The sequence below is a fragment of the Peromyscus californicus genome, unplaced genomic scaffold, assembly GCF_007827085.1.
Source record: "Peromyscus californicus insignis strain IS unplaced genomic scaffold, ASM782708v3 Scaffold_3__1_contigs__length_106647218, whole genome shotgun sequence".
Taxonomy (NCBI): domain Eukaryota; kingdom Metazoa; phylum Chordata; class Mammalia; order Rodentia; family Cricetidae; genus Peromyscus; species Peromyscus californicus.
In genome coordinates, this window is record NW_026294551.1 from 64,211,786 (window position 1) to 64,227,016 (window position 15,231).

The window sequence follows — 15,231 nt, forward strand, 5'->3', positions numbered from 1 at the left end:
CGCTGCTTGTCACACGGCCTGGGGGTGAGACCGAATTAGAGCGCATTCATCACAGCGCTTATTCGCGGTGACAGGTCTCCGCAGGTGGTGTCCCCCCGCTCCACCAGGCCCCGCGGGCTGCAAACCGTGGCCGCAGGTCCAGAAAGGGACCTCGAGGAGTATTGAGGCACAGGATGACCTTGAGTGCATGGAAACACCCAAGGGGTGGGCAATGAAGTTGGCCGTGCCCCAGTGTCCACAGCACCCCTGGACAGTTGTCGCTAAGACACCTCCAACGCACCCACCCACATGCCTGGGGGCAGACCTGAGTGATCCGGGATGGGAAATGAGACGCAGAAGGCTCCCAGTGGAAACCGCTTCGGAAATGGGCCCTTGCCACTCACTCGAGTCCCGGGGTGCCACTAACTTGTAACAGGAATGGGAAGTGAGGGGTTCTTCGGAGTTGTGAGTGTTAGGAACCGGTACGTGGAGGAAGGGGAGAGGCGCCCTCCCTAATTATCTTAAGGTGGGGCGAGGTGGGGCTCCACTTTCTCTATGAAGGACCGGATGGCCCAAGGGCACGAGGAACCAAGATACTGGCAAGCTTTTGGGGCGGGACAAAGCTAACAAAACGGAAGACCAACTTGCCCAGTGAGCAGGTATATATTTAGAAATATATAGTTCACTCGGAAATGCCGGGACTCTTTCCAAAGTTACCCCTATTTAGTATCTTCTCAAACGTTGGTTCGTATTTGAGCATTTTAATCGTGATTGTATTTCGGGAAGTTGCCCTGCCAGCACAGGTGTTGGCTCTTAGCGCCCCAGAGAAAGCCTGGGTAGGTAGCCACGGTGGTGAAGCGCCCTGCCTTCTGGGGAGCCAGGGCACGCCCAGTGACTACTATGCCTGGGTCCAAGCCTCTATCCCTTCACCCACATGGTCACTGTGGAGATGACCATCTGGCCTGACTTTGGAGCTCCCAGGCAGAAGAACGGCAGGAGCGGCCCAGGGAAGGCAGCCTGGGAGAAGCTGTGCAAGTGGGACCCATCGTTCACGCTGTAGAAGGACACCTCCCCGGCCTGGAAGTCCAGGAAGATGCCCATGTGGGTGGGAGGCTCCGTGAGTGTGACCTGAGTGGAGTCGGGTAACAGGGACAAGTGCCTCTTCCCTTTGGATAGCTGCACTACCCAGAACCCATTTTCCGGGGACTTAAGCACCCTGTCCTTCCGGCTCACGTTGTCCCTGCACACGCCCAAGGCCCAGAGTGCATCCCCGGTGAGATTCATGCCCACTTCCCAGTAGTGCCGTCCAGAGGAGAAGCTCTTCTGTCCCACGGCGCAGGGGTAGGCCACGAAGCGGTCCTTGCTGTAGGGGGCGGTGCCCTCTGGTGGTGGGCTCAGGTATCGCCTCTGGCGGCTCTCGTACAGGAGGAGATAGGGGTACGCTGAGTTGGGGTCCGGCACCACGTCCTCTGCAGAGGGTCCAGGTGGACAGAGATAAGTAGGGGTCATTCAAGGTCAAAGGGGGAAGGGCCAGAACCCTCAAGATAGGCGTGAGTGGGGCGTGGTGGTCAAGTGGCTCTTTTCCATAGTCACTCAAAAGCCTCCCCTCCACCAGTCCCAGCTGAGAATTGGGGTTACCTAAGGGTTCCACACTCCAAATCCCCATGGATGTTGATGGTGAGTCACTAGGGCTAACTGGGGCAAGCTTAATTCGGCAGAGGGTCAGACTTGGAAAGACGTAAGTACAGTTTAAGACACTAATCTCCAGTCGGTAGCTCAGTTCCTGCGTGGCATCCAAGGAAGGCAGAACAGCGCCCAGAGGACTGAGATTCAGGATTGGAGACCTGGGTCCCCACTTACCTTGGAAACTTTTGAGCACCTCTATCTGTCCTGGAACTCTGCACACAGTCTTGATAGCCACGGGGAGGACCACATCTGGGTACTGCAAACTGAGGCTCTCCTTCCTCCAGGGAACACAGTCTCATGTGCTCCCGGGCTCTCCATGTGGCCCTCCCTCACCCACCTCCACCACCACCTCTACTGAGGGTGATAGAGTACCTGGTCAAGGTGTCCTTCATATCCTGCAAACAACAGGGAAGAGGGTTAAGAGCTGTTCCCGCTGGTCAGTATCTGAGTTACCTCTGTTGCCCACTACTTTGGGACATTCCCTTCCCAGATAACAGGCTCATACACTCCATGGATCTCCCCTTCCCCTCCACTCGGCAGACCCTAAGCCTCTTCTCGGTCCACGGTCACAAGCCTGAGGTCAGCAGAGAGGAGGCGGCAAGTTCTGGGAAACCTGCAACACTTACCTTTTCAGTAGGGGAGACAGAACACAGGGCCTCTGCTCAGCAAGCACTCTACCACTGATCCGAGCCCCGCCCCTTCCCCAGCCCTTTACCCAATACTTCCTCTGAGGCAGGTAAGCCATGGATCAGCAGTCCTTGTACATACCATGCTTTTGTGTATGTATGTGTATATATGATGCAGTTTATGAGTCTGGCACAGGAAAATGCTAACATAATAGAACAGAACCATCCCTAACAATGCACTATAGTAAGTGTGCCCCACCCCCATCCATTTGAGCAACGCTAGCACATGACTTGCACAGAGCTTCCCCTCAAGGAGGCTGCTCAAAGCTTCTCCGTGGCACATATAAATTGCCAGCCTCCCTGCTCCTGTGCTTTGGAGCCATTATTAACTAAGTGTTACGTGTGCACACCCACAGATCCCCCCCCCACACACACTGTAGCTTTGATAGCCGAGACAGTTAGTTACTGGTGATAACACACAGCATAGATGTAGTGAACAAAGGGGTGGTTCACACCCCAGGTGGATTTTATCTGCATGTCTTCGGAACAGCATGCAGTTGAAAACTTAAGGGTTGTGTACTTTCCGGATTTCCCCTTCAGTATTTTCAGGTTGAGCATAAATGGAGCCATTCGGGAGGTTAAGGTGTGGGTGAGGAGGGCAGGGTCCTGAGTTTCCTTCTCTGGACTCACAGCTGCAGATCCAGTTAAGGTGCACAGAACAGTGGGGCAGAGAAAAAAGGGCAGGGAGCACAGTGGGCATGGTTTGAGGAGGGTGTGGGGTGGGTTGAGGATGAATCTAGGGTCCCCAGAGATTTCCTAGAAACCCAGGATCCACAGACTTCTCAAGCACCATTAACATCCTGGCCTGGAAAATATCTGCATCTCTAAGTGTTTCCCAGTGGTCCTCTGCCTTGTCTAGATGTGGTACGTTCCCAGCAAAACCAGGGTGGAATTGAATTGCTAGTGTCACAGGCTGAGCAGTCACAGCGTGGGTCTCTAAGAGGTAATTAGGTCACAGGTCCACCAGGGTGAGCAGAGATGAGAAAGGGTGGTGAAGAAGTTGGCCTGCCTCATTCATGCTGGCAGATGCTGCTGGCCCTCTGTCCCCGGGCCTTCACCAGAAGAGAGCAGCTGGCGGTACCGTGTGCTCTTGGACTTCCAGAACTCTGGGCTAAAACAAGCCTCTTTTTTAAAATGTATTTATTGTCTCTCCCTCAGCGTGTGTGTGTGTGTGTGTGTGTGTGTGTGTGTGTGTGTGTGTGTGTGTGTGAGTGTGTGTGTGAGTGTGTGTCTACTGGTGGGCAGTGTGAGATGTCTGCTGTTCAGCACTGGGATGGGATGGGGAGGTGACCCCCAGCCCAGCCCACCCTGTCAGCCTGCATGTGTTCTGCAGGCTCCTGGGCTGAGTGTACAATCTCAGACCGTGCCCCACCTCATGGTGAACCCACAGGTTTGTGGCAGCACGGGGATAATCCCAGGGACCCTCCGCATCCTCCGGCCTCACCTGCAGCATCTGCAGGGGCTCCTGCTGGCTCTGCTCCTCCAGCTGCAGCAGGAGCCGGTCCAGGGAGCGGCTCTGGTGATCCAGGGAGGTTCTGCTGTCCTGCAGCCTCCCTAAGATATTGTCCTCCTCCTTCTTCAGGACCAGGAGAAGCCTGCGCTCTTCTTCCACAAGGAACAGGACCACCTTCTGGAACTCCTCCAGGACACGCTCTCTCCGCTCTTTCACCTTCTCCTGTGGGAGTGGGGAGTCCCCCGCCCCCCGCCCCCTGGCTATGAGATGTGTCCAGAAAGGATGGCTTTCCTTCAAGGTTGCCACACAGCAATTCTGGACACGTGGTGACAGAGGTCCATACTATCCCTGTTACACCCTAACAGATCAGACCCTGATTGGCAGCATCCACATGGTCAAATGTCTATGTGTCCTGGTGTGGGTGGGTTCAGAACATGCCACCTCAAAGAAGGACACAGGCATGATTCATAAAAGGGACAGGGAGCTCCTAATGACCAGGCTAAATGTCAGACTGGAGTTACCCATGTTTCTAAAGCTGTTGACCAAAACTCCTAAGAAATCAGAATTTCACAGATCACAGCTAAATTTCCCAAATAGTCCCCTCCCTTCCTCCCTGCCTTCCTCTTTCTTCCCCCCACCGTGTGTGTGTGTGTGTGTGTGTGTGTGTGTGTGTGTGTGTGTGTGTGTGTGTGTGTGTGTGTTACGTACTTATCTTCCTTTTCTTCTGAGACAGGCTCTTCCCAGGTAGCCCTGGGTGGCCTGGGACTGGCTATATATTCTAGGCTGACCTTGAACGAACAGATCTTGCTTTTGCCTCCTTGAGTTCTGGGGTCATACATATGCACCAACAAGCCCAACCCCCCCAAGTAGGCCATTTCCAGTGAAGAGGAGGAAGTCAATCCTTGTCCAATGGTACCACAAGATGACCAGCTGTTGACCAACTAGTCTTCTTCCTATTGTTTCCCTGACCCCACCTTACATGGAGGATAACTCTGAAATGGAATGGCCAACTGCAGCCCTTCTCAGTCTTGAAAATCAAAGGTGCAGCCCACATTTATTTTTGTGGGTGCATGGCCTGATTCTAGAGTAAAGGAAGAGAGCTATTTATTGTCTGAATAATAAAAGAAATTCTTTTAAAAGGGGGCTGGAGTTAAGGGCACTGCCTGCTCTTCCAGAGGACCAGGGTTTTATTCCTGGCACCCAAATTGTGGTTAATATTCATCCATCTTTAACTCCGGTTCCAGGCAGTCCGAGGCCCTCTTCTGGTCTTGCCTAGAACTGCATGCACATTTTTCATAAACACATGCAGGCAAAATGAAGATAATTTTTAAAAAATCTGAACTTAGCCAGGTGTAGTGGTGCATGCCTATTGTCATAGCTCTTTGGGAGGCTGAGGCAGGAGGATCACTTAAGCCTATGAGTTCAAGGCTGACCTCAATAGTTTATGGAGACCCTGTCTACAAACAAAAACTTTTAAATGTGCTGTAATTTTGTCCTCTCACGAACTTCACGTGTTCTAGAAGGCTCCATCACCCGAAGCTCACTTTTTGTTTGCGGCCCATCCTCACCATCATTAAAACCGTCTTTTAAAAGCCTGCTTGCCTGTCTTGTATAGACTTAATTCCCAGGTCAGCCACCTAACCTACAGAGCACAGGAATGTTTTTTCTCCCTGAAGCCTCCCACTGTGAAAGGCACTTCCTGTCCCAGAGGAGGATGGATATGGACACACAGGGTGGAATGGCAGCCATTGGGCACCTACCTGCCACTCAATTAAGCTCTGTTCTTCCTTGGCTTGTAGTGACTCTGTCTTGACCATCTCCTCCCGAAAATACCTTATGTCTTCCTCCAGCTTCACCTGGATACACAAACACAGTCCTCAGTTCCACGATCCCATCTCTGTCTGTGTCTGGACTGTGGCCTCTCAGGCTGCACTGGCCCAAGAGACCATCTTACAGGAGCTCAGGGGACCAGACAGTCCCCACCCCACAAAACAGCAAAAACAAAAACCAAATCGATTCAGCAGTGAGGCGTTCAGAACACAACACACACGAGCAAATGATCTTCAGTTAGGAAGTGAAAATGGATGACTGAAGGTACCAGCTTCCCACTCCAGTGGCCGAGCCAGGCCATGGGCCCTGAGTTAGAGCCCATGAGATATTCAGGAAAGGAGCCTTTCCTGACCTGGGTTTGGGGGTTAGATCACGGTAATATACACTATATTAGTAAATTGTCTGTGCTGTTTGAACTCACTGAACAGCTGGCTTTGGAAGTAGGGTCGCCCCACATCTATTTTACACTCAGGTACGTCTGTCTCAAGATGTTCTTGTAAGTCCCTGTCCTCAGATTGGCTCGTCCCCTAACTCTGCGACCAGTAGGAAAACAAACAAACAGGGAAATAGCCCCAGAATAAAAATGTGCCCTTGGGAACAGCTAGAAGACAAAGCCACTTTCCACAGAGGTTACTCCTGTTTATCCTGTGATGTAAAAATGCATCCAGTGGAAAGGAGAAGCCAGAAGTTCTGTCACGAGAAACATCCACGGAGAGACAGCTCAGTTAAAACAAAATAAAAACCCTCCAGCCGGCTGCCTCAACTTCTCCAGTCAATTCTGCTGGTGTTTCTAAGTTCCGGATTTGATGTGTTGCCTTTGGCTCTCTTGATGAGGCTCCTCCCTCAATTGTCTCCGCTGGACATTGTAAACTCATTTGATGGCATTTCACATTTCTCTGCTGCTTCTGTCTGCCACTCATTGTGTATACTTTTGCTTGCTATAGGCTTAATTAAATCGCTCATTAATAAACATGGCTACTATAGACCCCGCCTTGGGAACATGACGATCAGCCACACACCTATTTTTTATCTTGGGGCAAAGGACACTTCCTCCATGTTGCTTGGTCTCCAACCTACTTACATTCCTATTGTGGCTGTTTCCCCAGCACTCACTCTCTCTCTCTCCTCTCTCTCTCTCTCTCTCTCTCTCTCTCTCTCTCTCTCTCTCTCTCAGCAGCAGTGCTCTTACTATGAAGTGAAGCTCCACATTTCTCACACCTTGAGTAGAGACCAACTTGACAGGACTCTCTCTCCCCCCAACAACAAGGGGATCACTGGCCCCTGGTCATACTTGGCCAGTGCTGACCGCGGCTCCTCCCGGACATGGAGGCCCCGATCTCGCGTTCACCTTATAGTCCCTTGCAGCCTCATCCACAGGCAGCACCCGATGCAGCCGGTGTTCTTGGGCCTCCCTGCAGACCACACAGATGGGGCTCTTGTCATCCTGGCAGAACAGCTTAAGGGGCTCTTGGTGCGCCTGGCACAGGTCTCGCTTCTGCAGCCCAGGGTGCTGGCGGGCCATCTCGGCCACCTTTGTCAGGAGGCGGTTGGGCCTCAGGTTCCTCTGGGGGGACATCTCCCTGCACTCGGGGCAGGGGAAGGAGCTCTTCTGCTGCTTCTTCCCTTTCTTGCCCTTGCCCTTCTCCCAGCTCATCTGGATGCATTCTCTGCAGAAGTTGTGACCACAGGCGGTCATCACAGGATCAGTGAAGTAGTCGAGGCAGATGGAACATGTGGCCTCCTCTTGTAACCTTCTGGCAAGTTCCACCGCATCCATGGCTCCTGGGGAGAAACAAGGGGAGGTCTCCACTGTAACCCCTTGGCAGGCAGAATCACACAAGTGTTGCCCCGGCCAACTCTCCTGGGCCCCAGGGCGCTGCTGTGCATGCTTCCTGTCTTGCTCTTTCTCAGATGAGGACAAGAGCTGGTGTCCAAACGTGGGACACAAAGACACTCCGAACAAATGCTACCCGGACCCCTGAACCTTGACTGTTGAGCTGGACTTGGTCCCTAGGCCAGCTCAGCTGCAAGCTCCTTCCCATGCCTTCTGGGACTCCCCAGCTTGCAGGCAAGCCCTACCCCCCTACGCTAGGACCGCCGCAATAGAGTCAAATGTCAGAATAATGTCGTGAACAAATCCCTGGTAACACAGAGACTCAGAAAGGAGTGGAGATCCTTTCAGTGAAGGTGCAAGGCAGAAAAGACACAACACAAAACACACAGAGGGGCTCCGGGCAGACACACAGACGCATGAACACATGCAGACACAAATACAGGGGCTATGTGTAGCCACGTAGACACACGTACGTACAAGCCTGCACACAGGTAAACATGTTTGTAACTCTACAGGAACATATCCACACAGAAAACATGTGCAAGCACACTTACACAGTGACAAGCACAGACATGAACATGGATGCACTCTGCAAGCACATACAACACACATATGCACAGGAACACAAGTATACACACACACACACACACACACACACACACACACACACGTTTATAAACACACGTACAGTGAATGCACTGGCACCCTGGAGTCCTACCCCAGGCAGTGGAGACCCTGAATTGCCTCATCCTGTTTCATTACTGAGAGTTCAGAAGTGAGGTTTACCCAGTGCCACCCTCTGGTCCCCTCTTCTCAACCCTTAAAGTCAAGGCATTTTCAGATATTCCGGAGTGGCTGCCACGTTAATGTCATCTGAACTTTCTGTGAGCGGAGCACAGGGCATCGGCTCTTCCCGAACCTCAAGAGCCCTGAGGGATGCACCGCTGACCACCTGGTCAGAATGGGGCGGAGGGTGAGGTGGGGTATAGGCAAGAAGGCGAGCGGACCTGGCTCCGCTGGGGTAGAGGTGGACCTCAAGGCTCCTGGTCACCTAAAGCCCTTTGTCCATGAGGGCTCATCTAGGAGGCCTCCGTAGTTAGCGTGGTCAACAGTGGAAGCCCCCGGCTCCAAGTGTGAGCTTTGTTGGGGACAGGATGGCTGGCTGAGATAGGGGAGCACGGCGAACCAGGACCGGAGGGGCCCCAGAGTCTCGGCCCCGGGGGTGCAGGAGAGTACTCACAGGGAAGGAGTTTTGCACCGCGCCAGGTGCCAGGGCCGGGTGCGCCGCCTTGGGGAAAGGCTGGGTTTGCGCCACAGTACTGGGACAGGCACAGGGGCTTTGTGGCGTCAACGCACGCAGGCGGGTTGCCTCGCGAAGGAGCCGCGGGGGCGGGGCTGAGGCGGCTACACCCAGGCGGGGAGGCGGGGCCTCGCTGGTGAGGGGCGGGACCAGCGAGAAAGGGGCGGGGACCGAAATGGGGGCTGAAAGCCTGGCCGTGATAGTTGCACGCCTTTAATCCCAGCACTCGGGAGGCTGAGGCAGGTGGATCTCGGAGTTTGAGGCCAGCCTGGTCTACAGGCCTACAGGAGTTCCAGAACTGCCAGGGCTATGTAGAGAAACCCTGTGTCAAAAAACCAAGAGAAAAAAAAGAAAGAAAAGAAGAGGAGGAGAAGTAGCTGGGGCTGGGCGGTTAAGGACAGGGCCTGGGCCTGGGGTTGGAGTTGCCAGCCCCAACTCTCCTGCTTTGTCAGCACCGAGACCAGGGAGGAAGGGAGCAGCTGTGCCGGTGGAAGGTAGGGAAGGTTCCTGCCAGCACTTGCAGGATTTTGTTGGTGAGAATGTCTGGCTTGTGTAGCGCGAGCTGTACTGAAACCCCTGCCAGGCTCCTGCCTCACTCAGCTTCTCCAGGTGAGCACCACCAAATGGGTTGTCAGGGTGGCTTTGATCCAGTGGCCCAGCATGCTTGGATTCTCAGTCCAACTGAGAAACTGACTGGCCAGATAAAGCTGAGGCGGGTGTGACTGGGGTAAAGGAAAAAGAAGAGGTAGGAATCAGCTCCCTGGAAGGCTGAGCAGCACCAGGACGCCATCCCCATGGCTGGGCAGCCTGGCTCGGTGGCTATAGGTGTAGATCGCTGGCTTTCCCAGAGCTGGCAGGGCTGGCATGTACCCTGGGCGGTCCCCTCCCTGGCAGATGTGTACAGCAGATGTGTACAGAAGAACAGCAGTGGATGCCTGGTGCTGAGCCCTGCCTTCTTTTTTTTTTTTTTTTTTTTTTTTTTTTAAAGATTTTATTATGTATACAGTGTTCTGTCTGCACATATCCCTGCAGGCCAGAAGAGGGCACCAGATCTCATTACAGATGGTTGTGAGCCACCATGTGGTTGCTGGGAATTGAACTCAGGACCTTTGGAAGAGCAAGCAGTGTTCTTAACCTCTGAGCCATCTCTCCAGCCCGAGCCCTGCCTTCTTATGATGGCCTTAGGTGCCCACCCTGTCACCTTCCCACCCCGTCGCCCTCAACCCCCCACCTCCCATCACCCTCCACCCCGCCACCCTCCCAGCCCCCCACTCCCCATGTCAACTGCATAGATAGCATCTTGCTGATCTCACTAACTACCGAAGTTCCTGACTGAGAGATTTTTCCGGCAGAGCAGAATGTTTTCATCTATGGACAAACCTCCAGCTTTTTGTTTACACTGTAGGCATTTTAAACTTATTTTTTTATTACATTTATTTAATTGTATATGTGTGTGTGGGGAGTGAGTGCCATGGCACACCTGTGGTGGTCATAAAAACAAAAATACTTGCAGGAATTGGTTCTCTCCTTCCGTGTAGGTCCTGGGGATCAAACAAAGGTCGGCAGACTTGGCAGCAAGCTCCTCTACCTCCTGAGCCACCTTGCCAGTCCACCGCTGCTGGAACTTTTATGCCATGGGATAAACAACAGTAACCTCTGCTGGAAATAGCTTTTCCTCTAGCTGTGTTTCCTCACAGTGTTTTAATGCCATGCGCCGTTTGCTCTCCTTTCTCCCTGTCCCAGGATTAGGGGCTAGCCTGTGGCATGGAGTCTTAGCGGACACTTGGAGTGTCAGCTCTCAGCAAATATAAACAACACATGATAACTTACTTAGTATTACACACTACACCATGTGTACTTGTTATGATTGTATTGGGATGCCCTCTAAAATGCCATGTATTGAGGGCCTTGCCACCGTGGTGTGGCACTATTGAGACGTGGTAGAGGCTTCAGGAAGTGGAGCCTTGTAGAAGGCTGTTAGGACATCAGGGTGTGCCTGGGAAGGGGATTAGAATGGTAGCCACTTTGTCTCTTCTTTTTGCCTCCATGGGGTGACCTCCTGTCACCTGCTCATGAGGAACAGTGTCACCAGGAGCCCCAAAGCAATAGTCAGCCATGCTGAAACCTCTAAAAATCATGATCCGAAATAAACTTTCCACTTTTGGAGGTGATTACCTCAGGCATTCTGTCACAGCAGCAGAACCTGAGTGACGACAGGTGTGGTTTTGTTTTTAAGATGGATTTTTATTTTTATGTGTATGCACGTGGGGCGCTGCAGACTCTGCGGCTGGCAGGAAAACGGACTATGAGAGGCAAGAAGGAAACCAGTTCAGCATGACTTAGCTGGGATGGTTCAAACTTCTGGAGTCTGTCCCCAAAGCGGTTTGTTTTTTGACATATTTAAGCAAAGTGTAACTTTGGAAAAAAGTTCCCTTGTAGCAACTATCACAATAAAGCTTAAGACATGAGTACATCCTTTTGCAAAGTGCTGACAACCTCTTTCATAAGAAAGGGTTCTATTGACTGAGAAACAATGCTCAGGAGGCTGGGGAATTGGGGTGAAGCCTGGATCTGCAGAATAGCAAGGATTACCAGACTACAAACAACGTCCACTCCCAGCCTTCTGGGTGAAACAGGTGTAAATCTCTTCCACTGAAGAGGAGAGCATGCATGTTTAACAATTCTGATTTCTCTATTGCTATCTGTGTGCAGGGGACCTCATGTCCTTCTTAATGTATGTATGTGGATATATATAATATATACTATTATATATTTTATATATATAATAATATTATATATATATGAGTGCATTGCCCAGGGAGGCCAGATGTGGAGCCCCTGGAGCTGGAGTTACAGGCAGTTGTGAGCTGCCCCATGATATGAGCACTGGGAACTGAACTCAGGTCCTCTGCAAGAGCAGCAAGTGCTCTTAACCAGCTCAGTATAAATGGTCTGTATATAAAATACAAAGTCCTGTTTCCTGTTTCCTATCTAGAAGTTAAGCAGCCCAGGGGAGAGGACCATCAAGGGCCAGCAAGTCCTAGATGCCACTGCAGCCTAACATATAGAAAATAAAAGGGTAGGCTGAGTTCCCCTTAGAAGTAGAAAGGGCTCTTAGAAGAGACTGCCACACAGACCACTCTAGAGCTTTCCCTGAACCAAGAGAGGAAGAGGGGCTTGAAGAAAAGGCAGAAATTGCTGAGGTTGTCTTGATACAGCACAGGATACACCAGGTCCAGATAACACACTCCGGGTCCAACCTGCATTGAGCCATTTGCAAGCACATGGAATTTTTTTCTCTGGAGTCTTTTTCTATGTTATTAACTTACAGAAGGTTGGAGGGGAAAGCATCGGACTTCAGCGTTCTCCACCTGTCTCTAGACCATGCTGTGCATCTCAAGCAAGCCACAGAACTGATCTGAGTCTGTTTCCACACATCTGGTTGGGATAGGATACATTACAAAATGATGTCTCTGGAACAGGGTAGCCATGGTCCCCAGTAACTGGCTGATCTGAGGCCAGTCCAGCGCCTCACTACCCAAGTTGGTGATCATCTGTCTTTCTCTGCAGGACAGTTTCCCCCGTGACCAATGGCGCCAGAGTCTCCTAATTTCCACTGTACTTACAGGTACAGCAAGAGTCCGTAGATTCTCTTGTTTTGAATTCGAAAAGGCCTTCCCAGAGCTCTATGGAGGAAGGAGAGTGATAAGTACTCCTGCTATTTTGTTTGTTTGTTTGTTTGAGGGGATGTGGTAGATAGAGATTGAACCCAGAACCATGCACAGGCTAGGCAAGTGTTCTGTTGTGGCAAGAGTTCCTGCAGAATTCTGCATCTGGTTTGATTCCCGAGTGTCAGCACCTAGCTTTGTTTTGCCTTTTGTGAGATGCCTTTTGTGACTCAGCAAACTGAGATGTCCTGTGACTTTTGGAATTTGCATTGTCATTGTCACTTTGGGGAGCTTAGATAAGAAGTTTTGTTATAGAAATTGACTTGCTAAAGGTGTGAATTGTGTAACAATAAAAGAAAAGCCCTTTGCAAAGCTAGAGTCAGTCAGTTTGCCAGAGGCTGCCCTCTATCCCCACCCCCTAAACACCCCTCCCCCACTCCCTCAGCAGCTGGAAAGGCTAAAAAAATCATCCTTAGAGTGCCTCTGTGTCTTCTTGACCCGCGTGAACCCACAGCCCATACAACATTCTACTGTGGCGATATTTTTGTTTGTGCTCTAACAAATAAAGCTTTGCCTGGAGATCAGAGTGTGGAGCTAACCACTAGTTAGCCACAGAGGCCAAGCAGCAGTGGTGCACACCTTTAATCCCAGCATTTGGGATCTCATGCCTTTGATCCCATACTTGGGAGGTACACACACCTTTAATCCCAGCACTAGGGAGGAGGAAACAGGAAGTGATATGGCTGGGTGGAGAGAGGAATATAAGGCGGTGGAGACAGGAGCTTGACCTCTTTCAGGATGAGGAGTTGGTGAGGTAAGAAGTGGCTGTGGCTTCTTCCTTTGTCTCTCTTGTCTTTCAGCAATTACCCCTGTATCTGACTCTGGGTTTTTATCATTAAGACCAATTAGAATTTGTGCTACATTCTACCATTAAGCCACACCAACTGTGCTTATGCTAGGGGGTTGTTTGGGAGATTAAGTCATAGACATTTTTTTAAAGACCAGGATTTTGTTATGTATTCCAGGCTGGCCTCGAACTTGTGGTCTTCCCATCTCAGTTTCCCAGGTGCTGGGATTACAGGCATGCTACACCACTGCTGGCAGTACTGAATTTCTTCCTGTCTAAAAGGTTCCAGAGGGCTGCCTCTTTAAGGCTGCTCTCCTCTCCCTGGTTTGCAATTTCATCTTCTCTTGGTTCTCACAGGGTCCTCTGTGTGTCTGTGTCCTGATCTCTTACAAAGACACCTCTCACCTTGGTCTCAGATCATCCCAACAACTTTAATTATCTCAATTACCTTTAAAGTCTTTAAAGTTCCTGTGTACAGATACAGTCATATTCTAAGATGATGGGAGTCAGGTCTTCACCATGTGAATGTTGAGTTCAGCCCCTGAAGACCCCCAAAGGCAGAGGAACACTGTGAGTACCCAGTATATTCTGGGTACCACATCTCAAGTGACTTTTCATAGCAGCCCAAGCTGGACTGTGACATCTGACCAGGTCCAGAGAAGCATTTTATGCAGATGGTCCTTGGAGGTCAACTGTGTGTGCTCTGGGGAAGCCTGCCACTGAACAGTAGGGGTGGTGGGGTTGGCTAGAGGGTGAGGCTTACAAGGAGTCCCAAGATTCTTTCTGCTACTCTACTAAAGTTCTAGAAGCCTCCAGATGTGCCTTAGTCAATGGGCAGTTCCATTCCTAGAGCCCCAGTTCCACCTCAGACCCAGCAGAATCCATTTATGACTGCCTGACAGCCTATTCATGGGACTCGCAAATCAGAAAAAAGAAACTTTATATATATTGAGAGAGCAAACACACACACACGCATATTTATGTATTTTATTTTTATGTGTTGGCGAATTTAGAAAACATGTGGAATTTAGAAGCCTACATTGGATATTGTTCCATGGGAGCCTTGCACCTTTTAATTTTTATTTTATTATTGTTTGCATGTGCACACTTGCTAGTACACTTGTGTACATGTATGTGGGTGCTTTCAGAGGCCAGAGGAAGGGGTCGGATTCACTAGCACTGGAGTTACAGGCAATTATGAGCCACCCTATGTGGGTGCTGGGAAACAAACTCTAGGGTTTTGGAGGAGCAGCAAGCATCTTAACTGCCGTCTGTATAACCCCCACTTTATCTTTTTTGGCAGGGTCTCACTGGACTTCAATTGCCAAGTAGACTAAGCTGATGGCCATCAAGCCCCAGGGCTCTGTGTGCCCAGCATGCGGCTTTTTTTTATCTGGGATCTGGGAATCAAAATCAGGGCTCCATGCTTAAGTAGCAAGCACTGTACCCACCGAGCTATCTCCTCAGCTCCAAACTATATATATACATATATTAAATAGCATTAGGTTTACAGCTGATTTGAGAGAAAGGGACAGTTGTCCCTGAGCATTCTCAACTTTTTGGATGGCTCTCCAGGGATCATCAGCCATTAACTCACATATATCTTAAAATTTATACGTTCTCCAGTACCGAAAACTAAATTTGTGGTGCCTTTAAGTTTTGAGTAAATGAGACCTAATGGGCTTCAGAATTCTTCAGATGCATACTAACATCTCATGCATACCCCTTGCTAAGAGTACTTTTTACCGTCGATGCCAAAACAGTGCACTAAGCACTTTGAAATCAATGGGCCACAAAATGGAACATAATCATATTCCCAACACTAGTCCTTGGTTATATATTTAACAAAGACATTAATAAGTGATCTCACTATTTAGCAGGAGTAAAGTTTTTTTGCATTAACCTACAGCCATATATTCACGCTATTTCTCCCTCAGGCCTCCACTAT

At 50.5% G+C, this 15,231-nt stretch overlaps 1 protein-coding gene across 1 annotated transcript; it reads right to left on the reverse strand.

Annotated features, from left to right (window-relative positions):
• Positions 1–88: 88 nt before the first annotated feature.
• On the reverse strand, positions 89–8,797 carry Trim17 (tripartite motif containing 17). The gene is made up of 7 exons (XM_052757453.1): positions 8,709–8,797; positions 6,983–7,416; positions 5,565–5,660; positions 3,796–4,026; positions 2,038–2,060; positions 1,840–1,943; positions 89–1,448 (listed from the first exon to the last, which is right to left on the reverse strand). Exons 2-7 carry the CDS (start codon positions 7,409–7,411, stop codon positions 898–900), a joined length of 1,434 nt encoding a protein of 477 aa, XP_052613413.1. The 5' UTR covers positions 7,412–7,416; positions 8,709–8,797; the 3' UTR covers positions 89–897.
• Between the last annotated feature and the right edge of the window lie 6,434 nt (positions 8,798–15,231).